The sequence below is a fragment of the Corvus brachyrhynchos genome, unplaced genomic scaffold (assembly GCF_000691975.1).
Source record: "Corvus brachyrhynchos isolate BGI_N302 unplaced genomic scaffold, ASM69197v1 scaffold50, whole genome shotgun sequence".
In the NCBI taxonomy this organism is placed as follows: Eukaryota; Metazoa; Chordata; class Aves; order Passeriformes; family Corvidae; genus Corvus; species Corvus brachyrhynchos.
The window spans coordinates 1,636,662-1,661,251 of record NW_008235964.1 but is presented as its reverse complement, the minus strand read 5'-3'; the positions used below and the strand labels follow the sequence as shown (position 1 = coordinate 1,661,251).

At 37.3% G+C, this 24,590-nt stretch overlaps 1 protein-coding gene across 12 annotated transcripts in view; it reads right to left on the bottom strand.

Moving 5' to 3' along the window:
• CACNA2D1 (calcium voltage-gated channel auxiliary subunit alpha2delta 1) overlaps window positions 1–24,590 on the bottom strand; it is a 364,954-nt gene that overhangs the window by 277,371 nt on the left and 62,993 nt on the right. For all 12 annotated transcript variants that reach the window (XM_017727845.1, XM_017727857.1, XM_017727868.1 and 9 more), the window contains exon 3: window positions 21,133–21,249. In XM_017727845.1, the coding sequence (XP_017583334.1) occupies window positions 21,133–21,249 (117 nt within the window). The remainder of the gene's footprint in view (window positions 1–21,132; window positions 21,250–24,590) is intronic.

Sequence of the window (24,590 nt, the reverse complement as noted above, 5' to 3'; positions counted from 1 at the left end):
CCCTACAACACATTCTCCATTGAGGGACCAGTATGCCCACTCCTATGAAATACCAAATCACAGTAACATTTCAGTAGCAACTGAAGTCTTACAACATCAGTCCTCGCTTCAGAAATCAATAAGAAACTATGATGTTTAATATTTTATTGCTTTTTCTAGTAGTGACTTTCTCGGGTTTGAATGAGTTACTAGCTTTTAGTAAATCACAAAATCCAGAGAAGCCAAGACAGGATTTAAAGCATTATTTTGGTTTCTGGTACCACAGACTTCATCTAAGCTGCAGTAGAGAAGAGTCTATAAAAGTCCTGCCTAGTAGATGACAAATAAAACTTACAGTTCTTACCAGTTCTTACCTCTTCAAAATATCCTTCCTCTTCAAAACATGTTTACTGAAAGAAAGAGCTTGCTGGGTGTTTGATGTCTGTTGTTAAAGGGATCAAAAACTAATTAACGTGCTAAAGGCTCACTCACTGTTAATGAGATTTACTGTTCCATCAACTAAATACCACCATGCCACTTATTCTGCATGACAGATTAAGGTTTTGGTGTGTATTCAGAATATACTCATTTTGATCTATATTCTAGTCTTATCAAATTAGGGTGAACTAAATAAAAAATCCATAACCTACAGGGTTATAAAACTGGGTTTATCCCTCAATTTCTAACCAAGAAACAAAAATAGAGAGAATATCTACTCTATGCCAACAGAAACCACATAATTCCCTGATCCATCATCCATCTTCCTCCATGAAGACTACATCAGTCAAGTCAACCATCATGGCATGTCTTTCTGATATGCAAAGCATTTTTTTCAGGCATCACTTCCTCAATACCAGATTTTCAACTGTTTGCTGATCTGCATTCTCTGATCCGCAGTCTTCAGAAATCCCTTGGTTGCTAATCTGCAGGTAAACCACCACCACCCTTCCCCTTGCCACAAAGAAATTACTTTATAGTCTGTTCTCACCCATCTTAAGCCCATCTCACTAAGGTTTATGTACACAGCCACAAGTCTGCTTTCTTTCTAAATTCAAGATCCCAAAGCTATTCATAAAATCTTTAAGTCTGCAATCAAAAGTTAATAAAGAATCATTTACTGATCAGTTATAAAAGACAGAACAGGAAGATCAAGAGAACTATGAACATGGACAAAATAATCAATTTATATGTGTTTTCTTCTTTTTCTTTCATCTTTTTGGATTGATCTTTCCTATTTCAAGTCTCATCTTGCTCTCTTTGCACACCAGTTAACTGTTGTTTCTACCCAAATCCACCACTGCTGCCAACCTCCTTTTGTAGTTTCTTCTTTGCTTTCAGTCCATGTTTCTGGCTTCTCTTCTGCTTATTTTCTCTACCTTTCTGGTAGTTTGCAGACCCCTGAGACAAAATTTAATTATATTTAATTTGAGATTGATATATAAAACCACTGTTGTGTAAGAGTTAGGTGTTCTGCCATTCTGCCACATGATTCTCTATTTACTTAACTCCTATGTTAATAAAATAAATCTCTTATGTGACTTTTACTTTTGAAAAAAAAAAGACTACAGGTTGAATTCCTCTATAGAACAAAAGAACACTGCATGACACTTTTCTGTAATTTCTTTAATTAGCATCTTACTGTTGTTTCAGTTGTCTGAATGCACTTCATCCTTTTAATGATTATGCTGCTCCTTGACTTCCATGAACAGAAGGCAAACAAATTACCTGAAGGTCTCTGGTATTGTTGCAAAGGTCTGTTTTATTCCCAGAACCCAGATACTTGCCTCAATTAAACAACATTCAAGGTTTTTACTTTTATATAAGATTGCCAAAAGTGAGCATGAATTTCTGCAGGGATAACAACTTTGTATTTGTTTTTTTTTTTAATCAATTAGCAGCTTGTAGATATTAGGGGCGTTCACAAACCACAGAAATCATTTACAGAAGTGAAAAGTATTGTTCCTCTTCAACAATACCTCATTGTATAAGCTCATACTAGACACACAAAAAAAAATATAATCCAAGTGTGCATTTAGGGGAACATGCCATTTATCTTTCTATTCCCTAAAATAAAGAGAAACATCCAAATGACAATATTAGCTAATTTTCCCCATATGCACTCTCTAAAGTTATTTTTGAGCAATATGAAAAATACAAATGGTGTAGGACGGAAATACAGTCCTCAGGCTGGATAATATCCATTTGAGTGTTGTCAGAGCCACCACAGGATAAAAAAAACACCGAAAAAACCCTCCAAGACAGAGGAGAAAAAGAAAGAAAAACAGAGAGAAAAATAGCAAGGGGAAAAAATGGCTAGAAATACTTGCTGTGCTCTGATTTTGAACATGGAGATCAATCCTACCTCCCCTCCCTCCAAAAAAAAGATGGCATGATGTCCCTTAGGGTAATTTGGGGCAATCTGACCAACCTACAGGTGCACAGCACAGCACGTCCAGCTCGCAGGGCTGCACGGGAAGATAGCGGTGACAGCCTGGCTAACTGGGAGAGAGAAGGGCAAAAATATCAAAATGTCAACTCATTTACAACTCATTGGTACTTACTTAGCCTTTCCTTTACACACTGATTTGTTTTTTCTTTTTCACTAAAACACCACCTTCATCTGAGAACACCCACAATAAGCATGGATACATCTTTCAGCTTCCAGAACATGGCCTCAAGAGCAAGTCCCCAGGGCCTGACGTGCACATCAATTAGTGTATGGCTGTGCAGCCTTCTCTGATTTCCTGCATCCCTGCCACAGCTAGATTGTCCATGGTACATTTAAAGAGCCTAATTTGCTATTAGCTATGTTCCTATAAAGCAGGCAGATCCAGACAAGATTTTCTTTTTGTTGTTGTTCAATATGAAGCAGTTGTTACTGTGTTTGCCCCATGCATGTTTTCATCCATTCCAGCTCAAATAGCTGAAATCCCTGCTGACCACTCCTTGTTTGTGTTTCTGTGTGCATTTGCTGCCTTTTCAGACCAGAACATCTGTTCAAGATGCTTCCCCGCACCATCCACATGGTGGATTGCATGCTTCAGGAGGGATTGAAAACCAAAATCCTCATCAGGTATTATATGTTACCTCTCAAATGGTAACATATGCCACAGGTAGTACCAGTGGATTACAATACATCCAATAGCTCCATGCACTTAATTAAAATGCAACTGCAAATTCCTGAAAACCATTATTATTTTCAAAATGGGAATAAACTCTCCCTGTTTTGTGACTACAACTTCTTCCTGGGAAGTATCTTGGGTCAGATTTTCAAGATTAGTGATTCTGAAGATTAATACCTGGTGATATATACACAAATGTAAGAAGAGCTTGGATGCCATCCTCCAGCTGAAAAGGAGGACACTCAGGGTCTAATTGTCTTCAGTGCTTTAAAAATCCTATTCTGTAATTTCTTGCATATGTGACAGTTTCATCTTGCTAAACACCTTTTGGCCCTTCTTTTTAGACTCTGCAGGTGAACGCTCTTCCATGAAAATCTCTTGAAAACAATGTGTAGGGGATAGCCAAATAAAATCCATGTTACTTCATCTAGTGGAATGTGTCCCTGCCCATGGCAGGAGGTTTGGAACTAGATGATCTTTAAGGTCCCTTCCAACCCAAACAATTCCATGACATATTGTATGATTTCGGCAGCTTACAAAGAAGATAATTGAGCTATCTTTTTCAGTCTTCTAAATCCACCTCAAATGGCTGATTTCCTATAAATATATACCAAAAAACCTCCCAAGTCCAAAGATGTCATAAAAATGCCTTGATCCAGACCTACACATAAGAAGCACATTCAAGTTAAACTATAGCAGATGAAAAATCTGTTGTAATTGGCAACATTTTTCTTAGTCAATAGGTGAGGACACAAGAGAATGCTTCCTTTGGTTCTGCCAGTGATGGAATTATCTCTGACGGGCAGGACTTTACAGCTTTCATTTTCAGTTGATAGGGGAAAATATAATTGTGGAAAACCGACTGAGCATAGGGGCGTTATATAGATGTGAATGATGCCCACTACCTATCAAGATGCAAAAGAAAACTAATCCTGGGTTGCAAATGTTTGAAAATTTGGAAAATCCATCAAATAAATGAAAGAATTTGTATTTGTATTTGAACATATGAGCTTGCACTTTTCAAAGAGAATAAGGGTTTCTAAGGGGTGCAAAAGGGTTGCAGGTCACAGCTGGAATTAAAAAAAATAATCCACAAGGTAGATGAGCAAGAAGGAGCCAAGCTGTGAAGAAATTTAAAAGGATCCTATGTTTTCCTCTGCTGCAAAAGAGGAAAGAGCACCAAAGGGACTGAAAGAGTGAAATGAATCCTCCACTCCATTGTGGCAGAGCCTGTTTTCCAACAGGCACAGAGGAAGCCTAGCATAGACTCCTAGCTTAAACTACACAATTTTCTCTTATGAAACTTAATGTAAGCAAAATAAATAATGAAACAGGCCTTTTTATCATTTTGTATTTAACATTTAAGAGATAGGGAAAACATAGTGACCTCAAGGATATCTTATGAGCAGTGCTGTAAAAATGAACCTGTTACTGGCATGTACTGTGTCAGGGATTTATACTTTCTTGCATGCTGCTCAAAAATGTATTGCAGAGGCAATAGATACATCACACTTGGACTCCATGACATAGCAATGGTTAAGCAGGAGCTTTTTTTTCACAGGTGCCATATCAGGATTCATTTTGAGAAACGTGAGAAATTGAAAAGTATCTGTAATCTTCCTCTCTGTCAGGTTATCTGAGTCCCCTACCTTCAATATGCTGTGGGTTGCTGTGAAATGCTTTCTCACAACACTGCTCATGGGGCTGAGAAAGCAGCTAGAGACAGTTTCTAAGCAGTTGCTAAGCCTTTGCCAATGGAATTTATTTGCTGATCACAAAAGTTTTCCAATGTCTTTTACTGTAGTGCTCCATTTTTATCACTGCCATTACAACTGCAGATAAAAAAATAGCTCGGGAAAATATCAGAGCCAGACTTTTATGTATATGTTGTAATGATTCTCAGTGCAGATCAAAAAAAGTTTAACTTCAATACTTCTTAAACTGTGCATTTCTATGTATACAGTTTTTACTGGCATTTTTGGCAGTTTAATGTTTGTGTGAACATACTAAATATCAGAGAGCATAGAAACAAAATGTAGAACAGTCTTTTCTAGGCATTGAGGCCACTGAAAATACATTCTGTTGAAGCAGTAGCAGGATACGAGTAGGAACAATGTCCAAGTCACTGCATAAGAGTGACTTGACACACAGAGATCTCAATGGGACTGCAGGAAGTGCTGAACTGAACATAGCTCACAGCTAAATAATAAATCAGAGCATGTAGTCAAGCATTCTGCAAAAGCACATCTTGTTCCCAGATCTCTCCCACCTTTGAGTCCTTCCTGGAAATTCTAAACCATGGCCAATAGTTGACACAGACGTAGTTGCAGCTGAGACGACAGTGAGGATGTCTTAACAGAAGTATTTCAATTAAACAGCATAACCAAGAATTTTACTAATAATTAATGAAACTATTCACAGTGTTACAAAATACTGAGACCAAAAAAACTCCCCACAAATCAGAAAAAAACAATCACAGTATTGTGTTGTGATGAAGCTAAGAGAAGCACAAAGTTGATGAGCTTTTTTTATAGCAACTTTTGCAACCCTCCAAAGCTCAAACCTGCTCTAAAGAATGTGAGTGTGTCACAGCACCAGCCTGGTAGAGTTCAAGAAGCATTTGAATACTCTAAGGCACATAGTGGGACTCTTGGGGGTCCTGTGCAGGGCTGGGAGCTGTACTCGATCCTTTTGGGTCCCTTCCAACTCAGCTGATTCTGTGATATATATAAAAATTCTGAACCACTAGTTCAGTTTAGATCCACACATTCTGACAAGGCTATAGTAGCACTAGTTCCATTCCATATAAACTCTTTTGATACCACTGTAGAAAGCTGGACTGCATCCTCATTTTCATCCTCCGTAGTCACCTCTTTACTACATTCTTAGTAAATCAAAAGGCTGGCTGTAGCAAGCACTAGCTTTAGAAAATGAAAGCCTAAAATTAAGATGCATATTGAAAATGAAACACTTGAGGTTGTAATATACAGAGTACAAGGAAAATATACAGAAAAACTAGAAGATATAGAAAACAATAACTGAGGGTAAAATTACACCATCTGGACTTCTACTTTGGGAGAAAAAATAGCAATAAATTCTTAATGGAAACTTTCAGATTAGAAGCTTAAATTTGAAGTTGTTTTACTTTCATTACAGACACGTATTTATACCTAATAAAATATTACGTTCAGGTATGATTCCATCTTTTTATGTGGAACTGAAGCCCATGAAACATGTCATGAGATTAAATTCTGCTCCTAGAATTGCAAAATGCCATGCACTAATCCTTAGACTTCCATTTCCCTCCACTGGTTATGAAAGGAATACCCTTAAGAAGCACTCAGACTTTGGGGAGAGAAGTGGGGGGAGGAAGAAGAGTTGAGGGGCCAGAAGGGAAGCACAGCTCTGTTGACTGGGTGGGAAGTCTGGCATGTTATTAATGCTGTGGAAGAGAAGAGGAATTGGTAATGCTGAGGAAATGCCTGGTGGGACCACATGGTTTACACACATCAGTATATTCTATGCTGCTAAAGGCTGATTCTATTTGAAATCGACCTGAAAATACTCACCCCTAGGATTTCAACTCAATCTGCTTTTATCACCTTGGGAACAATTAAACATGCTCCTCCAGCATTTTCTGTTCACTCACATTAATTTTTTTAAAGACCTGCTAGAACATAAATACACCCTGACAACTCCAGAATACATGTAAACCTTTACAAAAAAAAAAAAGGGGGGTGACACAACAAACGTCAAGGGGGATTGCTCACTGCCTGCTCAGCAATGAGAGCGTTACAGCCGCCCACTCCTGCACCATCTGCCCAAACACATCCAGCAAAAACAAAACCACTGCTCCACGGTCTCTGACTCAGACAAGGTACTCGGGGAATAGCCGCTGAATTTAGCAGCAGAGCCTGTCTGTTTAATACTTTCCACTGGACTGAGCATTAGTGAGTCACTGCTGCTGTAACACAAACCAACTTGGAGATGGCATAACGAGTAAAGGACCAGGAACATGGCTGTTGCCAGCGTGCAAGTAGCAATTGAAGCTGAAGGATTATGTAAGGGGTTTCTGTACAAGAGGGCAAGACCTAAAGGACCTTTTCAGTTTTGGCGAGTTCTCCCTGCTAGCTTCTTGGGAGAGAAAAACCCACTTCATAGTGAAGTGCAACCTGCTGACATCTGCAACATGTTGCACCACAAAAATAAAGAAATACTCTTGAAACATAACCACTGATGAATTTCAGGCTTGTTAACTAAATGTAAAGAAAGATGCATTTTTCCTCAGGAATGTCAGAACTGGATGTAATGAAAATGTTAATGGAATAATCTACAGGGGAACACCACTGGACCTGCCAAACTCCAGGACTGAACCTCACAGGACCTGCCAGACTCCAGGACTAGACCCAGATGCCCTTGCTCTTCTTCACACTGCTCTTGTAAGCCCACCACTGCACAGGAACATTTTCCCTGTACTAATTCAAGAGGACACAAATCAAGAACTTCCTATCTTTGGTCTGAAGATAATTTCAGAATTCACAGAATCAGGAGTGCATTATGAACCCAGGTTCACGTAAAAGTACAAATTCTGTTGTTCTTTTTTGTTCTGATATTTAAAGGGAAAAAAATCTAATTACATCATCACATTTTAACACCACATGAAAAGGAGCAATATATGAACAATTAGATTTTCCATAATTATATCTGTCATGTTTGCATAGAACAAAATTTATTGCCTAGGGGCAGTTTTAATTACAATCAAGCGGAGGGTGATTGAAGTTTTAATAAGAAATAGTGAATTGAAAATAAATTAAATCCCCTAACACTTCTATAAAAAAGCACTATTATTCTCAGGGTATACTGAACCTAAAGACTGGCTGAACTTCTCTTGTTATTAAAAAAGAAAGGCTTGAAATACGTTAATGATGACACTATTAACTAAACATAGGCACGGTGATAAAACCTCAGACAATGCATTTCTTTCAGCTTGTAAGGAATGAAATGGACACCAACAAGACAAGAAAAAGAAAAAGAAAAAGAAGCAAACAAACCAACCAAAACACCCAAAACCCCACTAGAAATTCAAACTGCTTTTTTATGCAACACAGACCATAAAAGAACTATTATACAAAATTACAAAATTTGTATATTCTCATAGCTAAACTACATATCACCACACTTTGTTTTTGTGCTATATTTTGTAATCACCTAACAGCAGTAGCTTCTAAATGATTTCTGCTTGTGAGACTACTTTCAAGTCAATATTGATTTTTAAACAACATAAAAAAAATAATATTAAATAAAAATGAATTTTTTTGACAGTCAAAATCTAATGCAAATCTTTGAAACATACTTGGGGATTCATTCCCCTCCCTTGAGAACTAGTGCTCTACACTTTCTACTGATGGTGGTTTTGTTTGACAAAGACCATGTCCTTCAAATTTAAATAAGAAACTGACTGGCTTTGTGTTTGCAAAATATTAGCAGAATTTTGTAAATACAGTGTGGAAGGCATAAAAGACATAATTTATAATGGGAAAGAATAAAATAATATTTTTTAAAGAATAGAAATTAAAAGACCAGAACCAGTCTAGGGAGAAAGTAGCCTGAAAAAAACATTACTTGGGGAAAATCTAACATCAAAGGTTCAAAGAATCTGAGCAGAGGCTTGCATAGGTAATGTATGCGTGACATTTGGGCAATAGTAGAAGTGCAAGAGCAGTTACTTATGCTCCAAATACCCATTTGCACTGCTTAATGCTGAGGTGCTCTGCCTTGCACGCCTCCTGACCCACTGCCACACGTTTTTGAAGTGTCTTGCAATATAAAGAAGATGGTGATGATGCTTGAAACATTAAAAGACCAATGGGAAAATATTCTACTCTCATAACTGTGTTACAGAAGCTAAGATCCAAGCCTCCTGTGCTACCCTGCCTCCTAGTTCTGTGAATCCTCCAATTCTCACACTGGCTCAGCACTGGTAGGTTGAAGGAATAACCAAGGACAAGTAGGGAATTTTCATTCCATCTAGCTTGCAATTAAGTCATCAGAGAAATCTTTTAGGAAGTAGGAGACAAACATAAATTATCTCAGACTGAAGATAAATTTCATCTCAGATCCCTGATTTCTTAGACAGCCATTTGAGTTATGGAATCCTCTTTCAAACATATAAAAAAGAAAAGCTACCAAAAAAACCTCTGACCAAAACAACAAAACAAAACACAACACACACAAGATCTCTGTAGCTACCAATCCTAAGTAGAATATTTCAGTCTCTGATCCTAGAGAAATTAAAGTGTCATCTTTCAACGCTGACACAAATGCTATGCTCCAGACAGAGGATTTCAGTTTCATCTATGTAAGACATCTTGTGCTTAGCACACATATATATCTGTCCTTCGGCTGTTCTCCTCATATGTCCAAATGCCAAAGGTGGAATTTGGACCTAGCTGACTCCACAAAACAGTCAGCTGTGTTAAAATGAAGCATCCATGGGAGACTTTTCAGTCTTTGGAGCTCACACAGGGTCTCCTATCCCACTGTGCATTAGGAAGAGACATTTACAGAGAGGCCACTGAGGATCCCTTCCACCTCCAAGGGAATTCATAAATCAAATCCCAATATATAATAAATCTGATTCCTTTAGGAATCTAGCTGAAGAGCATGAATTTGTACCTGTCAAGCAGCTTCATAAAAGGGGGTGAAAAATGTTACTGGGTAGTCCTTGGACTTTGAAGAAACCATATCTTCATCCCATTGACACATCATAAAATGTGTCATCACCTTGTTTCTTGAAGCTTCCCCATCAAAGGGAATCTTTTAATCCAACAAAAGGATTAACATAAAACACATGTGAAGTACCTCAGCCTCTACTTATTAAAAAAGCTTTTTGAAGGTGAACATTTGTTTATCAGCAAATTCACAGTTGGATCACAGAAAGTTAAGACTTTGAGAAAATGGCAAAAACCAGTATGCTTTCCTTCAGCATATTCTGCTTTTTAAGTTTTGCCACTGAGACTCCTGATACAAAGAACTTGCTGGGTTCCTCTGGAATTTTGCCTTTTGTACTAACAAGTACATCAAAAGTCAACGTTGCAACGAAAACTACAGGAGCTCTCTTAAGGAAAGTTTTAACATGGAAATTTCACTACAAAGCCCAAAAGGTGCGACAAAGGTGACAGGTGGGCACCTTAAACTGATAAGGAAGAAAAGCATGAAAGAAAGATGCCAGGTGAACACACTCCCTGAAAGTGCTTCATACTTTCATGAAGCTCAGTATTTCTTCTTAACTAACTCTGCAGCAAGCTGTTTCCAAGGATTGGGAACAGCTGATCTGATCCCTTTAAAGCTTACTTGGAAGAGCCCCAGATTTACCTGCACTCCTTCCTGAGGGGTCCAATTAACCATGTACCTGAAATACTGGCACAAAATGTGCTACCAAAAGGTGTGAAGTAAAACTCAAATATTCCAGGAAATTTGTTACACTACTGGACACATACTGTTATCCAGACCTAACAGCGCATTTAAGGATACTGCAGCTATAGAATAAGCATTATGGCCATGCTGTAGATAGGTACCATAACACCCAGAAAACACTACCCTTTACAGAAAGGAAAAAAAAATTAGGAAGCCTGTTTGAAAGAACATACTCTTCAACTACTCATTCTTGAATGCTAATTTATAAAATCATATGACCAGCAACCAACTCAAAAGTGGGGACTTATCTTTTGCTTGTGTAAAGGACAGATTCTGATGTCCATTATGTATTTCAACAGTTTTTTATTGCAGTAAGAGTTCTACTGAAGTTGAAAGTCTGATGCTTTTACATACTTCATCAGTCAAAACTGGCATTTCTAAATTTAATCTTACTCTGGCGCCACAGTAACAATTATTGCACTCAGCTCAATCTCACTGAAAATTTGATCTAGAAAAAGGCAGGAAAAAACATCTGAGCATTTTATCAGGGCATGTACATAACAATTAGAAAGGGTTGCATTTTAAACAATATAGCTTTAATTCTCCGTTGCTGCTTTAATTCTGCCCTCTGAAGTGAAAATTGAACTGAATTACAATGCAAATGTTTTGAGAACTAACTAAAACTCTCTAACCCAGGAATGTACAGATTTCATAGCATATTTTAAAAGCACTGACTCAGACACAGGTACCCTGGAAAGTATTTAAAGTCAAATGGGGTAAACAATTCAACATGAGTTAGTGTGATGCTGCAGCAACACAATCTAATCTGAACTTTTAATATGGAGAATGTGGAAAAAGACAAGAAAAAGGTACAAAGAATTCCACTGAGACAAATACTGGAATCATGCATACAGTCAGGTATCAATGCTCTTAAAGCAAAGATTCTGAAAGACCAGAGACGATAAAGAGCCCAAAATTTAACCCAGGCATAATGCAGGCTTGGGATTGTGTACAATACACAACTATTGTACCATAGTTTATGCACAATGCAAGTTTGCATCTCTGAAAACAACACTTACACTTCGTTCTTCTCCATAATGTTTAATAGAGCTTTCAGCAAATGAGTGGAATTTTCATTTCACAGAGGATTTTAATTTTTTTAAATTTGATTTTATTGTGCTTGAAAACTTATGTGTAGTGACTGAAGAAAAAAAAGAGTCTTGAATGGGCTGATTAGACAGCACACGGGTATGGAAGCCAACACTTGCAAATTAAACTACTACTACAAAATATTATTATTTGAAAAATGTGATGTACCATGGAAAATAATTCTTCTGTAAAACTTTCAACTAGCCACAGAGAAAAACAGTTTTACACACACACACACACACAAAACAAACAAACAAAAACATAAATGTGTTCCTTGGGCATGATCTGAATGAAAGTCATCAGACCAAGAAATAAGGAAGAAAAAAATTCTCTTCACCATTGCAGCACTATGTACAGTTCAGGGCCACAAAAATCAGGCAGAAGCTCATACAAGGAAAACAAAAATAACTTCAGGAGAAGAAGCTGCCTGAGGATAAGAAGGCTAGCAAAGCCCTTGAGGCAAAAACTGGAACTAATCCAAGAAAAATAACTACAGAGGTTTGGGTTGCATTGTTTTATTTTAAATATTGAGCTTCCAAAGCTGAAAAAGTAACTTTAAAACTAAAAGAAATCAAGACTTATTTGAGCAGTATTTCACCTTTCACAGCTCCTAAGTCGAACCTCCAGCTTAGGGTGATGCTGGCATTAATGAGGCCATGTGCCTGCAGAACATCTTTCACAAATTAAATTTCAGTATCCATAAAGCTGGACAAAGAAACCTGATTGTAACGAGCCCATGAAGAATCTCTCACAGGTTGTAAAAAAACATCTGCAAAAAAATTTCTGCAAAATCAACCATGGCCATTTACTTTGTAAGTGACTTTACTCAAATATATAAAGGGATCTAAAAAGGAAAGAACTGCTACAGATATCAATGCTCCTTATTTTTCTCCATATGAAATGTGAATGCAACAAAACTATGCTAACAGTGACAATTTACTGTATAAGGAAGAAGAAATGTCAAACTGTGAAGCTGATCATCAGCTAATATTATTTGCCACAAGTCCTTTTTAGCTTTCTTTGTCTCAGTTAAAGCTCCAAGTGCAATGCACTGTGCTGGCAGGATGGAGATTCAGCAGGTGTCTCTCTAAGCTCGCAGACTTGATGCCATTGCAGCACTTTGTACAGTTCAGGGCCACAAAAATCAAAATGATGACTGCAGCTATCTATAAGGACATGGCAAGTTGGAGGGATGACCCCCTCATCCGTCAACAAGAATACAAGATCTGCAGAAGGCAAACCAAGTCAACCGTGGAAAGAAAAGCATGGAAACAGGCAATATTCATAAGAACTTTCACTGCAAACACACTGATTTATTTTTCCAGACTTTATGATGCCTTGCAAGGTATGTGAGTTATGTGAATCTATCCTCTGAGGCGTAATGTTTCATCCACACAACCTGGATTTCGGTTAATAAAATAAGACTCTAGGCAAGACAAGCAAAAACAAATTCAAACATCTGACATGTGGACAAGTTGACAAATGTTTGACTTCACAAGTGTTGCGTCTCACTAGCTGTCATTCCAAAACACATTTGCTTCGGCAACTACAGCTGACTTTTAAAATAGACTACATTTACATCTGGAGATTTAAACAATGTTCATACAGGCTAATAGACTCAGTACTGTAGTCTAAAAGAGCATATGTAGAAGTTTTTCTGCTAGTGTGTAAATTTCCAGTGAGAGTAGTTTCAAAAATAGCAAAACATTAGTCTTAAACTCACCTGAAAAGTTCCTGCCATATCTGAAGAAGCTCTTTAGACCAGCTCCAGCCGTGGACTGAAATCTAAATCTAATGCTGCAACAAGGAGATGACAATGTCTATTTTAAATACTCACAGGAAGCATCCAGAAATAAAATTTAAAATTTTTCACCTTGGTGAGTTACTTAGGATGCAGAAGATTGTTGGAGATATAAAAAGTAAACATGTGAATAGACCTGGCGTCCTAACACTGTAAAATTCTGGCGCATACAGAACAGAAAAGAGTTAAAGGACGAAGACATATTTTCATGTAAAACCATGGCATGCATGCATGATCTTTCACTCCTTGCACAGAGGACAGTGTATTTTAGTTGTATTTTTCCAAAATGTAAGTATTTTTCTGGGAGGATCATTGCAATTAAAGACATTTGCTTTATGATGCTGGTACACACTTTGTGTAATCTTTTACTATAGCTAAAGAGACACCCTCAACTTGAAATTTAAAGTTAATAAAATAATTTTTTTTGAAATAATAAAGAGAAGAAACAGGTACAACCAAACAGTTTCAAGGAGAAAATTAATATGTTAGAGTGAAATTAATATAAAACCTGTGTTCATGACACAAAAACATGCATAGAAAAAACTTTCTTCATTTGTTTGACTGGTAATTTACTCCAGTTACTTTGTTCTTTTCCAACTTTTTAGACTTCCTCTTCTTAGAAGTCATACCTGAAATTATTTTGGCAAACAACCCAGCACACACACTCCATTGCCAGTTCCTTTATGATGTTCAGCTTTTCACAGAACTAACCAAAAAATACTAACAAAATGTCAGAAAGTGTTGTTTGCTGGGAGACTAACCACAGTTCAAGCTATTTTCTTTCTCTGAATTTGTCCAACTTGAGCCCTTTGCAATAAAATTGTCCAACACTGCCTGTAATTGGCAGAGTCAAAGGAATAGAAATGCCTGAAAATAAAAAAAAACTGAATAGCAGCATATCTACCAAGACATAGGCGATGCTTCTTTTTGTACTGAAATCAGTTTTCAAAGCAGTTTTCAAAAAGGCTTACATTCTTAATATTATCTAGGAAAGAGAGGAAGGCAAAGCTATTTTATCTTGATTAACCTCTGATACGACCACAATTCAAGGGTAAAATTCTGCCTTTCTCTGTGCATTCTGTGGGATATCACACCCATGCATAATAACTAACAGGAAACATCAGATTCCTCCATCAGCTCAAGACCTAGTTCATCAGTGTCTCCTACAGACAAAATCACAATTTTTATTGTGCCATTATTTGCAAAGTGATGAGGGAAGTCACAAGCACAGATTACCCTCAACTTTAAGAGAATCCAAACTACACCACTGAGAATGACTTAATTTTCAGGCAAGGACTTTAGCCCTCACAAGCTGAGAATAAGAGCAAATGAATTCACCATTTGGAATTGAAGGGATACTGGAATATAGTTTGGAAGCAATTTCAACACACCTGTTAAAGTGTGTCCATATCCAGATATGGATCCACATGTATTCACAGACATTTTCAGTTTAAAGACCTGGCCCAAGGCATCACAGAGTGATTAGCTCTAAACTTTAGATTAGCATGCAGGAATGGAGGACTCAGCTCTGAGATGTGACTATTTAAGCCTCTTGGAATTCCTAGTGGAGCTCAGAATAACAGTGTCTGAGTTGTAACACAGCCCAAAAGCAAGAGATGATGTCCAAAGTTCTGATAAATGAGTGGACAACTCAAATTTATCTATAAAGTAAAGTATGGAAAGCTATCTTGTTACTATAGGCAATTTAAGATTAGCAGACCAGAAGGTAGGTGTCACAGAGTAGTTTTTAGGATGTTAGAATGGTTTTAGATATCAAAACAAAACTCAAGTTAGAGTGAGGATACCTTTCAAAAGTAGTATCAAGCACACCTACAAAATTTATTTTAGTTTTATAGGTCTTTCAGGCTACAAAAAAATTCCCAATCCTATTTAAAGTGCATAGGATCTCTGCCTGGGAATCTTGAAATATGTTATAACACATGTTTATTTAAGCTTCCTGGTTTTATAGTGAGATGCTGAAGACTTATTTCAGGTGGGCAGGGAAATACTGAGAGATCTGGACACACTTGCACAGCTGTGTTGAAATTGCATCTAAAACAGCAGATAAACATTCTGAGCTCCTCATTCAGAGACACAGTTGTGCAGCTTGGACATTTACCAAGAGCACGTAGAGGGAACCTGTCTCCCAGCACACAATCTGTGCCTCAGTTTCCATGGAAACTCAGCTTCCTCAGTTTTCTTATAAAATCAAGGCAAGGAGGCTGGAATGAAGATATTATGCCTCTGGTTGAGATGTCTGAAGAAATCTAGACAATAAGGTTCAAATGTGCATGTAATTCATCTTTATCTGCACACAGCTCAAGAAACCAAGGGTACTGACTAGAGCCTTCCCTTGAGCGACCTTAACATGAGTTAGTTAAAAGCAGACTCAGATGACCCCAAAGCAAAACAAATAAATCATAGGCAGGAATTTGGCGGTGAAAGTATGACTGTCTCTCATTCTCCAGTGAAATGTATTTTAGTGGAGCTTGAGTGTTTGCTTTACACAAATGGCTATGCTGTTGCCATACAGTGTGGGCAGTGATGCTAATAAATGCACCATGAGTGTACAACATAGTGCTGACAATAAGATCTTGACAACGAGGCTTTCCAGAAAAAAGTATTTTATTGTGGAAAAGACTTGTAGGGGAATATGCGTATGCTCTAATTTTGGATAGGAGGATAATTGGGATTAATCTCAAACTATTACACAAACAGCCAAACATTAAATGATTTCAGAATGCAGAATGGGACCTTAGCTAAGCAAGAAATAGGATGTTTTGATCCTTTTCCCTAAAAGTTCTGCAGTCTGGGCTTGAAAAGACTGTTACTAGGTATCCTTTATTCTTTATTTTCTTTCTTTAATTTTCTTTTACCTAAGAGATACAAATTGCTTACTATCTTCAATTCAAATATATGAGCAAAAAGGAGAAGTAGTAAAACTGCAGATTTGCCAGCTGTAGAAGATTCAGGATGCTCCTTGACATGTACTGAGCAATGGGGAGAGGAAGACCAAGGGCTGCAACTTCATACTGCACAGGAGTGAAGTTGCTGTTTAAATTTGGTGTACAGCACTGGACCAAATATTACTTTTTATATGTTGAATATGTTATATAAAAAAAATTATACCTCATTCCCCTCATGATACAATGCATAAACAGAAAACAAAACTCCAGAACTTTTGCTTTGGCAAAGCACTGAGTATTTAAAATATCCCTTTCTAATTTTAAAGTATGACCAAAAAAAATTAGGATTTTTGCAAATCTTGAGATTACTACAGTATTTTACATGAGCAATAAAAAAAGTATTATTAATCCATCTTGTATATTAATGACTTTAAAAGGGTTTAATTTTATGTAGCCAATGAGGAAATATTTGTATCTCCTCAAACCATATTTTATAAATATAGTAATGATGTATTTTCCTGGTCTTAAAATCAAGAATCAAACATGGTTAGAAGGGAAAAAGGGATTTTCCCTCTGTACTTATTTTAAGGATCCTTAGGTGCACTACGTCCAGGTGGAATGCCCCGAAATGCACACAGCAATGCGCACACACAATAGATCTGGTACAACATTATAGGCCTTACTAATTAGCCTATCTATCAAAGATTCCCCAATCAGAGGCTCAAGTGAGCCCCCTTCCCCAAGGAACCTTCTCCTGGATGGTTCTATCTTAGTTTATAGAATGTGTTCTGGAGAGGACCTTGGGGTCTGGGGCATTCTGATCCTCAACTACAAGGCTTCTAAAATGTTTAGCTTCCTAGCTTAACAAAATAAGTCTAAGAATGGAGGCTAAAAAACACTAAGAATACAAAAAGCTATAAAAGGTATAAAAGGGGTATAAAAGAAAAGGCAAAAAATCATCATGGCATCAGTACAGTGTCAGGTACTCTCTTTAGTATTTCTAATGATACTCAACAAATAAGCATTAGTATCTTCCAAATTTTCCATTTGAATGAAAAGATTATGATCTATTTGCATTATCTACGCAGCTCCAGAAACCTATTGCACTCATAAATGCATCAGGAATGCTAAAACAGAGGCTAAGTCCATCAAAAATGAACAATTTGGGTGCCAGACAGCCCAATGGGCTAGGCATACTATATGTTGGTATCCTCAGAAAAGCTTTGTGAGTTTTGCCAATAGCCATTGCAGGATATATTTTCAATGAAACCTCCACCCATCTGCCAGTACACACCTGGGGCTGCAGGTTGCAGTGGTAGCACAGCTCTTCTGTACCCCACTATTCAGTAAGGTACACAGAGACAGAATATTGACTTCTCCGTAGTATTATCATGAAATCGTAGGATCATAGAGTATCTTGAGTTTGAAGGGACCCATAGGAATGCAAGGACTCCAACTCCTTGCAGGACCATATGCATATGAGAATTCCATTATATTGAAATAGGGGATGTTCAGTACGGTTAGGCCAGGCAAATACACAATAGTAAACAGCAGTAAACTATAAAAGAAATGTTCACTATTTCAACAACAGGCTCCATTGCAAGACAGTCTTTGACATTCTTCACTAGAAGGCTGTTGCCTGTCTCCCTCCTTACTACTCATACTACTCTCTTCCTCCACTGCACTTTGCTAGAAAATTTTCCATTTTCTTCTCATCCTAACTTTTCTGTCTATGCCTAATATTTCCTAGTAACAGTATTCCAGGAAAGCCCTGTGAGATCAGATCAGGGCTTTCCCCTTTCTCCTTCCTCAGCTAGGTACCTATTTTAACCACCATTTTTAAGCTTCTGTCAAACAGAAGCTCACACCCATTTACCTGGTAATTTTACTCTCATAGCTAGAGAGTTTTCTAGCACAGTGTTACATGAAAACACAAATAATTCAGAATGCAAGAGATATTTCTCATTTAAAGGTGCTCTTATGGCTCAGGGGAAGGCAACTTATTGTTAAAAAGGTCATCACTAATATTTGCTTATTATAACCTTGCCCAAAGGTTATTTGTGTCTCATGCCTAGAGGAAACCATGGCATCCCTGAGGTATGCTAGTCTCTTGATGCTTACATCATTGATGTAATTCACTGGCACCTTCCTCAAGGCATCACTGCAGGATGTCTGATGCTCTTGCATCATATTCTTTTCAGGATTCAGGTCTTAATTAACACTTTGAGTCATACTAGCCCTAATGGTTAAACCCTCTGTGCAGTCATTAGTGACAGTTCTATTCAACTCCACTCCTGATTTCAGATAAAATGTGACCCATCAGACTTTAGAAGACTGAAATTCAAGATAAATAATTCAGCCTCATTACATAAAGTTTATAAACTGACAGCATAAAGGTAGTCCTTGAAAAAAGCAGAAAGAGAAATATATATGGAAGGTAAAGAAGTCCTCTTAGTAGAAATCAATAGATCAGGTGCAGGGGATAATGAGTGTCTCCTGTGTGCAAAAAAAAACGTAGGAAGGTTTAAAATCAAAAGTCATTGAAAGTTCTGGTATACATCTGGGATAACTGCAAATAGAAAAGTCAGTATAAATAACCGAGCTGTTAGGAGCTGCTGGACCAAAGGACCATCCTGCTCCTACTTTAGTCTTCTTTTACCTTGGGAAGCTGAATCATATTGCCCTTTTCAAAATGTGACCATGTGCTTGCCTAAAGTGAGGTAGCACCTTTCTTCCACATTCACAAAAAAATGTTCTGGAATATTTCTTAAAGTAAGCATGAGATACTTATTTAATTTTCTTAAAATTTTAAGATCAAACTACCACAAACACATATAAAAACCCCTACATTAATCTTGAGTCTTGAGAAAATATAAGATTTGGCTGTAATAACTTAAAAAACACCAATCTTATATGGGTTGAAGCACAAATGGTGGGGGAAATTGTGTATTCACAAAGGACTCCAAATGTTATTTTCTCTGATTTTGTTTTGCCTCTTAATCGTAAGTTCTTTTACTCAGAGTTTGGATTAAAAGGCAGATGATGCTAGGTTCTTCTTTTTTACTGATGTTTATTATTTTCTTATATATAGCACAGCTGCACAGGATGTGCCTCTTAGTTAACAAGGTGGAAAATGGCTGTGAGTTCTAACTTTCAAGGCCTTTTAAAGTCCAAATCACCCAATTAGAAAATGCTAAGTAATATGTTTTTGACCCTATACCAGAACACTCAGATTTGTGAAGAAGAAGGAGAAAAGAAGAACAAATCCACACCCAAAATCCTCCATATTGTTACACATATATATTATTATATCCCAGAAACCTAAATTCTCTAAACCCAGGGTTCCAACATCCAAATGACTTACAGTACTTTGCAATGGTAATACAAAGTCTACAGAATGCCACATAAACACACACCCACTGAGGTAAAACAGGAAAACAAGAAAAAAATCAAATCTATTTTCCAGTCATTTGAATTAATTAGAGAAGCTTTGGCCCAGATAACACTGATGCACATTGCACATTAGGTAAACAATGGGAACGGGAAGAATGAACTCCTGCTAAGAACCAAAGGCAGGACAATGGGTACCTCTGGTGGTACCTATGCAACAGACAACAGACTGTGCAAAATTTCATTGCCTACAAGAACTGAGTCCTCAGAACAGCAGCAGCAGTTTTACACTCACGCTGATTCTTCAGCTGCTTGGAACTGTACTGATAAAAGGAGTCTTTGGGTGGGACTCATCTCCCCCAGCTTCACACACTTACAATATAGACATTTACATTTGAGGCTTCTCCAACTGAGAAAGGGAGAAGTAAGTTCTTCTTGGCTATAGTTCATCCCATCTTAAAGTCTTACTCAGAAAATGTCAGGTCAGTCCCGACTGAGAAGTGCCTGTTTTATTCCACTGAACAAAAAAAGGAGCTTAGGGCAACCAGCTGAGTAGATGTCTACAGTTAGGTGAACGAATCCCTCTTTCCTCTCTCTTTCACTTTAAATGACATGTCCAAACTTATCTGCAGGCCTGTGTGGATATGCAATTGCTCAAGGAAATCCAGTCTGCTTTTCCATCCTTTAAAACTATTTCTAATAGTTCTACTCTGAATCAAGGATGTTTATTAATTCATCCAGATCCCTCCATGCATGTTTGGTCAGTATCTTCTGAAAAGCACTTTAAACTCTTATACTGGCAAGAGTGATGTGAGTAGGAACCATACAAGGCAATTACCCAGGTCTGGTGTCTTACAGGATAGAAGAGAAAGGGACTGCTGGCAAAAGCTCTTTAAAGAAACAGATACTTATTACTTAAAGCATAAAGAATTGTGAGGTCACAGTGAAGCATGGTCTTCACACAAAATATGATTGAAATACAGATTAAATTAGCAAATCAGAAAAAAAAGCCCTGCTTCTTGTTTCCCCAAGCTCATTACTGACTATAGAGTACAGTGATCTTCAAGTCATAAACATTCATGTGCGTCACCTAGAGGAATATTTTCCAATCTATTTATAACTTGATTTCTTACTTGGCCATGGTTCCTATCTGTCGGTCACTATTATAAACATCTGCCCTATGCCAACAAACGAGCTCATTTTTACCATGAACTCAGGAGCCATCTTTCTACATGTCATGTCTTATACACATCACACTGACACTGCCTCTAAGTGTATAGGCAGTAAAAATAACAATGAAAACATGTTTCAATAGTAAATAAAGATCTTTTAAAATACTAAATAGAAAGCTTAACCCATTAGTACTCACCACCAAGGCTTTAGACCTATTACTTAGAAGTTTTTCGATGTCTCTGGCTGCAATTTCCACTAGCTGACGAGGGTTGTTTGCTTCTACAGTATACAATGCTGTGTTTTTTGTATAAATCTGCAAAAGAAAAAAATGGAAATAAATCAAAATGACAGCAGACATTCAAAATAAGCCAAGTGACTTGACAGAAGAGGCATCAAGATATCTTCTGTTCTTACTGGAGCTTCAGAAAGACTACTGCTAGGAAAAGCCAAATGGGCCCTATGAAAGAAGTACTTCACCTTTTTGTCTGAGAGGTAGAAGCTGACACTAAAAATCATTTAATTAATCTTCAAAATTGACCAGTTTTAGTGATAAAGTAACCAACTGCAAAATGCTCAAGGAATCTGATTCCCACAGAGTGCTAAGAAAGCAGTAAAATGGAGATCCTTTAAAATCACTGAATTACAGATAAAATAGTTATTGCTGAATTGAATTCTTCCTTGAAAGCTGAAATACAAACATACCAATTGAATTAATTCATTTAAGTTATGTTAATTTAATCAGCTTAGTCACTTATCTATTTATTCATATGATAGTATTCACAAGGAAAGAGAAGGAGGAAAAGAGGATAAAAATAAGAGGAAAAAAGGGAAAAGCAAAAATACAAAAGGGGAAATGGGGAAAAAAGATGAGGGGGAAGAGGAGAAATAAAAATGTGTTTCTCCTCTATCATGAATAAAGGTTATCTCTGAGGGGCCATTAACTGTTTCCAAAGCAGAACTTGTATATGAAGGAGATCATTTTATTTGTTAATCAAAGACACTACAGTGAAATGCACGTAACCATAAGAAGGAAGGAAGAAAAATGATGCAAAAAATGCATTTTCCTATCTCTATCCTACTAGAACTGAATAAAGAAAAAATACATTATCTGGAAGGAAAAAAAGGAAATTTAAAAAAAAAAAAAAAAGAAAGTTGATACCTTATAGCTAGATGGGCAAATGGGGAAAACTAATTTATGCAGTCAACAGATGGCCTGAGTTTACTCAAGTACTTTGCCTCTGTAGCACTGCCTGGTGGGGGCTGTGCTGTCTCCCGGGAAGTCATTCCAGGCACAGGCAGGAACGGGTCCAGCTCTAATGCACTGGCTGCCATCCAGCACGAGAGCTGAAAAACTGCCGAGCACCCTGAGCCTCCCAGCCCCGCCAGGCTTCTCGAGTTAATGCTATGGAGACCTTAAAAAACTCACCACAATATGTCTCTAGTGCTTGTAGCTGATAAGTACCACAAAAACTTTTCTGACAGCTACAGTTATAGCTGTAAATTTTTATCAGGCATGTCCCATAAGCTGCCATAGGTTTTCATCACTTATGAATTTTACAAAACTTATGTTGGGTCTTGGTTTGTTGTTTATTTTCCTTCAGAAGTACAGTAATTCCTTTCCAGCAGTAACTGAGCAACTGGAATAAGCTTTATTCCTCATATAGTAATGATTATTTTTAAAAAAATCAGTCTACCATGAGCAGAGAACTACTGCAACAGATGATAGATTCCAATTGACTCATATTGTAGTTTGGATATTTTGAGGTGCTTGATTTTCAAAATAGCCACACAAAAAGATTATCTCTGGTTAAACCCAAGAATCTATTTTTGAGGGGTTTGTGGGGTTTTTGGGTTTGTTTTATTTTGGGGGGATGGGATTTTGGTGGGGGGATTTTTTAGGACATGTATTTATAGTAGAATTGGCATATATGCCAATTGTTAATCAAACAAATTTTGAAAGAAAGACATTTTATTCTACAATTTGTCCCTTCAGAATTTCTTTCATTTTTCTCTGAAACATTAAATTTGCAGTCAGCAAACTATTTAAATTGACTGTAGTCACTGTAGTGACTGTAGTGACCAGTCCTACAGACAAGGCAAGAGTAGAAATCAGTTTTATAGATCCAGGTGGTTTGAATCAAGACTGGAAATTTCAGAGGAACATCTAAATTGGAATGACCATCAAATCTTGTAAAACTTTCAGGTTTTCGCATTGTCAGCAAATTACCCTGGTCACACAAAGAACAGACACTGCAATATAGCAGGTGTTGATGTCTTGGACTTTGAAAGAAATGTAATAGCAAATTCTTTAAACTTCATTTGTGACTGCATCAAGTACACCTTAATCAAAAGTTACTAAACTTACAGAAGAATGGAAAAAGATTTTGCAAATGGGCTAAAAAATGTAAAATAATTTTCACAGAAGCTTAAAAATAATAGCTTTAATAATCATTTTAAAGCATTAATATTTTTTGCTTGTGAAAATATTTGAATGTTTGGTTTTCTTTGTTCAATTATTTCTGATCTCTTTTTTTCCAGATTTTTTTACACAATTGCTCTTCATTTACTACTCAGTGGTGAAAGCAATAAGAAAAATTCAGTATAAGCCATTTTCATGTGGAGTTTCAATTAGGCAAAAAATCTAAAATTTGGAGAAAGCAGTAGATCATTGCAAAAATGCCATTTCATAATAGTTAATCTTTCCACTCAACATTATAAACAAACACTAAGAGAGCCACAAGAAAAGAAAATTCACATATAGGCACAGTGAAATATGTCCTCAAGTACTGCAAGTTTGAAGCAGATGGATGACAGGGATGACTTGGAGATTGCACTGACCAGATATATAAGGGTGAGTGCTGTAGTGCTGATTCCCTGATATTTTTAATCACTTAGTGAAATTTGGTTTCTAGCAGGCTATGATCAAACAGCCTCAGTAGAAGGTTATGATGTACTGCATTCACACAGACATGGCTTTGCACCCTACCAGCTAAAAAGACCATAAGAATTACTTGACTTAATCACAGAATCACAGAATGACCTGAGTTGGAGAGACCTTAACGATCATCTGGTACCAACCTCACAGCCATGGGCAAGGACACCTTTCCCTAGACTGGGTTGCTCAGAGCCCCATCCAAGCTTTTCTTGAACACTTCCAGAAATGAAGCATCCACAGTTTCCCTGAGCATCATTTGCTAGTGTCTCACCACCCTCACAGTAAAAATTGTCTTCTTATTACCTGTAGTGGTTTGGTCTAAAATACTAATTACTGTTTATCTTCTGTGAGATAAGAATTAGGAGAAACGCAAAGCAGGCACCAAACTTGAAAGAATATAAAGAAGTTTATTAACAGACCTAAAAGAAGGGGGAAAAAAATTATACCACACGTTCAGAACTCTCCTCCTCCCCCCACCTTCCTCCCTTCTCCCACTGACAATGTAAAAAGACAACCCTTAAGATGTTCAGTCTGCTTACCACTTCCATAATAACCTTGTTCAGGCCATTTAGAAAGAGAAGTCTCTTCTTGCTCATGCTATGAAAACATTATCACAATGAGACAGCCGCCCACTTCCAAATATTGTTCAGTCCATTTAGGAAGAGGAGTCTCTCTCCTCGCATGTGAGTCCTTTCCCCCGACTTGCAGCTTTTCCTGCA